Here is a 5,233-nt window from a genome sequence, read left to right as displayed (position 1 = left end):
ATCACTGTGTACATCACCATTCAAACATCTTTTAAAAGTTGAACAAACCCCACACAGCTCAGTGAAATGTTGACTTTATTTGACAATTTCAGTAAAAACTAATGTTCATATTTCTCTTTTTGATTATAATACTGATGAACGTTCAAAACAAAGCACTTTGGCAACTTACCACCTACGTTTTAAAATGCTTAATAAGCACCGTAACTTTCATGATATCATTTCTCGGTCATAATTGTTTGTTTCCGTGAACGGCCGACTGTTGGGTGACGGCGGCTGCAAGGCATTGTGGGGCAGCAGTTTCTCCTCTCCTTTCGGTGAGGGAGGTCCAGTGGTTCCTAAGCTAAAGGAGGATATACAGGAAGTTTGAAACCTCCTTTCCTATCATTTAGAGAATTGGAACGGCACTTAACATGGCTGCCACTGACGTACTTCCGGATCATTTCACTTGGTTAGGAAGGTTCCTAAGCTAAATGGACTATTGGAACGCAACCCAGGTTTTGAGATATCTTTATTGGACTTTCTGCATCCAATACTATAACGCAGCGTCCACACGGCGGCATTGGGTTGAAGCTTGCCGGTGGGCGTGTCTGAAGCTCGACCAACAACCAATCACATGAATCTCCCGCCCACACACAAGCACGCGGTTTGATTGGCTAGAGCTTGTACTGGCATATGATTTGATTGGCTGACGCTTCTGCCGAAGCTTCAAAAGTTTAATTTTTCTCAACTTTTGAAGCGAGCAACCACAATGCAGTTCGGCAAAGCGTGACATCACCCCATTCAAAGTGAATGGGCAGAAGCGTTGAAGCGTCAACGCACGCCGCCATGTGGATGGGCTGTAACATGTAAGGGAAAGAAATTGTGATGCAAAGACGGTTATGGACCATTTTTTAAATGAGTGATTCAAAAAGAAAAGGTTTTGGAACCTGAGCCCTGTGGAGCCTCTTCAGCTGCTCCCTTTTGGACTGCTGGGCCACCGTCTTCTCCTGCTTCCTCCTCTGTCTCTCGGGACACCGCTGGGACAGGAAGTACACAGCATTTCAGAAAATGTACACACTTACAAAAAAAGTTTTTGTAACGACTCCCTGAATTGTGTTGTCTTTCAATATATGGAAAAGATCCAAACAAACCTTCTGATTGGATGTCAGGTTTTCATCTTCGTCATCACTGGAGGAAGGCTCATCAAGATTCTGTTGGCTGGAGGCTAGATTAAAACCAAATAAATAAAACGTTTGAGAATAGCCGAGTAGATTAAACATTTTGGGTTTGAACAAAAAGGTTAGTTAACCAGCTAGTTAACTAATGCATTCCAATATGTCCACGATTTACACTTGTGAGAAACTAGTGAGCTTCAAAAGCTCCACTAGTCAAAGTAGTAATAGCCTAAATGCTGACTAGTTACACACAATGCTACAAGCAAAGAAAAGGAGCATGAATTAAGGGTTACTATTGGCTCTCCAGTGAAAATAAAAAATACCCACTAATCAGGACTCCGATAGTGGCCATTATCCCGCCTGCTTCGTTAGCTTGATCGCGTTAGCTAACATGATAGCATCAAAAACTACTACCAGATTTTAATGCAACTGGTTTACCTAATTAGCAATTTTGGCAAACTCCTAATATAAAGGATATTCATCATAGAATGCTCAAACTGCTTTCCATAGCTAATAATTAAGAAGTTAAGGAGGCAGTTACATTTACGTTCATCAGGCACCAGAGACATGAATCCAATGTTGATCAAAGTCTGCTAATGAATTGACTATACCAACTTTATAAAGTGACCAAAATATATATTAATTCAGGTTTAACTAACCATGTGCTAAAAACATCTGGTACCTCTGTCCTCACCTTTGTTCCTGAGGTTGGTGAGGATGGTCTTGATCTCCTGGTCCCGCCCCTCGCTCTCTGACTCCTCCCTCTTCTTCAGCCTTAGAGATGCGAACAGGTTGAGCTTCTTGCCGGGCAGTGAGGCCATGTCGTCAGAGAACACCCCTCCAGAGTCTCTGCGGCCCTTCAGAGACACCTGCTGCAGCAGAGAGGGCAGGTCTCGCCCGGCCCCCCAGGGTTTGGCCCCCACAGACCCTACCCGAGCTTGGTGCTTGCTGGTTTTCCCCTCTGTAGAGGGCTCCGGAGCTGCGGTGCTGAAGAGGGAGCTGAAGCTTAACGCTCCCTCTGAAACGGCCCTCTGCTTGCGGGGTCCGTCGTTACATTTGGCCCTCCTGGTCAGAATCAGAAAAAAGTTGACTGCAAGCCGGTAACGCTAAGACATTTGCTTTGTCATACACAATAAGAGGAATTTATCTAATAAAAACAATACAAATGCAGAACTTTTTAAGAACTATTATACATTTGAAAAACTAGAAATGTACATTTTCCAAAAAATAAGTACATTAACAATATGATTTAGAGATACAGTATTTGCAAAGTTTACAGTACAGTGTCTATCAGGGCAGTATGTACATATTATACAGTACATTTCATTTGAATTTAATGCAGACATTTATAGCAAAAGGGTCTTTACTATGTTAAAACCATTTTTTCTGTGTAGCTTTTTTGCGTTTGGACTGATGAAAATAGACATTGCAAGCAGTAAGAGACAGGGAGACATGCAAGCAAAGTGATGATGTGAAAGACAATCCATCAGGATGTAGTAAAACACAACTGTGGTGCTACAAGAATCTGAATGCACAGTGGACGACTTATTTATGATACGACAGATGTTATTGGAGTGCGTCTGCTAAGGGGAAACTACAGTTTTCTGTAAATGTACTACTAAAATCAATCAAAACACTTTTCTCCAGTCGCTCTTATGGTGTTGTTTCATGTGGACTTTTTAAAACGTGGACATTGCAAAAATAAACCACTTTATTACCAAGGTCCAGAAAGAAACCAGTTCAAGAGGAAATACAGAGAAATTATTTTCTCGAGGTACAGGGATGGGGAGGATGTTTGACTGTATGTATCTATGTATATGTATGTGTATGTGTGTATGTATTGTAAATGTGTATATATATATATAATAATAATTACAATAATAATTAATAATAATAATGATAATTATTTATAGATTATAAATAAATAATTTAGGGTCAAGGAGGTGAGATTAAATAAATTATACTTCTCACTCCTTTTCGAACACTAGATGTTGGACTGTTTATGTTGCTAATGCTGTTGTTGTTGTAAACGTCACTTTGTTTTGTTTTCTCTGGCATGATATTTTTTGTTTTGTAAATTATTTATTTTACTTGTTTGAAATAAAATAAATCAATCAATCAAGGTAGGAAATCAAATTTGATAAACTTGATACATTTTGATAAATTTGACTCGTAATTATTAACATGAATCCCAATTTCAATGATTATATGATTATTTTAATAAATACATATTTGTTAGGCCTACACATCTACTACTCTGCGTATTGCCATTCAAACATGTTGAGTTAAAGCAGGGGTAGGCAAGTAAGTTTGGATTTGGGCCAATTATTTTCTGAGCCACTAGATGGCAGGCCAAAACATAATCAAAGGCTAATTTAAGTAATTGATTTTGCATGCCAAAAGTAAGAGGGCGCAGCGCCCGTGTTCCCCGGTTCAGAAAAAACTCTAATAAATTACACCATATTTTGCTTTGCAACTTATTTAATATGTTATAACCTAAATGAATCAGTAACCAAGTATTTTACTCAAACTCAATCTATTTAATAGTTAAATAAGTACTTTAATTTACCTAGTTCCCCACAACCACACATCATATACATATATTCTTAAAGATGTGCATGTATATGTGACCCGCTCTATTGAAATCAGTCGGAAGTCGCAACGGCTCATTTCAAAAAAATAAACGTGGATTTCCATAAGAAAATAGTTTTTCGGGGTTCGGGTTTTTTTGTTTGATTTTAAATAAACAAAGTCTTGGCTTTCAGAATATGAAACTTTTATTTCCAAAATCACACGATAAATACATGTTTGAAGCTTGTAAAGGGAAGATGACAGGCTCCTCTCACTTGCACTCTGCTGTTCCGTAGCGCAGCTCCCCCTCCCTCCGGCTGACATTATGAATGTAAGGCGTATAGTAATCATAGATAACACGGCAGGGTCCGTTACAGTTTGTTTTCATCTGATTTCAAATAAACAAAGTCTTGGCTTTCAGAATATTAAACTTGTTTCGGCAAATTCAGATGATGAATACAACTTTGAAGCTTGTAACGGCCTCCATGATCAAGCGGCTTCTCCGATTTTGTTGTCAATGTTTTGACTGAACTTTGTTACTGTTCACATATAAGTAAACATTGCGTTTGAATGATTTAGTGAGCTGGTGTTCTTTTTTTCTAACCGCATGTTGGCTATTTCAGCACCACGCACTGTCCACCTACTTATTGATCCCCTAGCAGCGTCAGGGCACCCTGCTGCCTGATTGTGCCTGTGCTGTGTGTCATTCACTCTCAACATGGATAAAAGTACAATAAGCATATATGTGCGACTGTCAGTCCGATATTGTATTGTAAATGTAATGTAAATAAAATTCCGTGCCAAATATTATTGCTGGCGGGCCAACCACTTTTGCCGACCCATGAGTTAAAGAATAGCTTAAGGAACACCTATCACCATACACACTGTGAACTGTTGACTTTATTTGATCAATTTACAGGAATAAGTGTAAAGTTCTTCTTTGGTTTAAACATATTGTTGAAAGTTCAAAACCAGTTCGCAAGTTAAGGCTTGTATAGGAAATTCCTAACTAGCCCAGTAAGCTACAAGATCCACGTTTGATGGTCACGATCGGTTATTTCGGACAGTTTTATCTCCTTTCCTTCAGTAAAGGATGGTCCAGTGTATCGTATACTTAAGGTGATTATAAAGGTAGTATTGAAGTTCCTTTCCTATCATCTCTAGAGAATTTGAAAATCTCTTACTAAGGCTGCCACTGAGGGACTTTGGGTCATTCCACACTCAAACAGAAAGACTATTGGACCCAGTGCTGCTGCTGAGAGGACTCTGGCACATAGGGCGTCATCTGTAGCAGCTTCATGATGGAGCTTAAAATCAATGATGGATAAAGTAGTTGATATGAACATGGTGACTGCAGTGTTGGTCCTGCTGGAGGGGTGGGTCACACTAAATCTCCTCCTGAAGGCGTTGGCTATGAGCTGGAAGGTGGAGGGTTGGCCCGGGGGTGTTTCCTCATCCTGGCCCGAGACCGGCTGGAGCTTATCTGCCTCTGCTGGTACCTGATAACA

General features: G+C 39.8%; 1 protein-coding gene across 1 annotated transcript; it reads right to left on the bottom strand.

The window, feature by feature from the left end:
• Positions 1–782: 782 nt before the first annotated feature.
• On the bottom strand, positions 783–5,227 carry LOC104957945 (protein-methionine sulfoxide oxidase mical2b-like). Its single transcript, XM_010785621.1, has 4 exons — positions 5,070–5,227; positions 1,849–2,219; positions 1,131–1,204; positions 783–1,016 (listed from the first exon to the last, which is right to left on the bottom strand). Coding segments are annotated over exons 1-4 (573 nt in total). The 5' UTR covers positions 5,072–5,227; the 3' UTR covers positions 783–890.
• Positions 5,228–5,233: the final 6 nt, after the last annotated feature.

Source organism: Notothenia coriiceps, unplaced genomic scaffold, assembly GCF_000735185.1.
Source record: "Notothenia coriiceps isolate Sejong01 unplaced genomic scaffold, NC01 NC01_scaffold00028106, whole genome shotgun sequence".
In the NCBI taxonomy this organism is placed as follows: Eukaryota; Metazoa; Chordata; class Actinopteri; order Perciformes; family Nototheniidae; genus Notothenia; species Notothenia coriiceps.
Note: the sequence above shows the minus strand (reverse complement) of the source record. Positions and strands in the feature narration are given on the sequence as shown.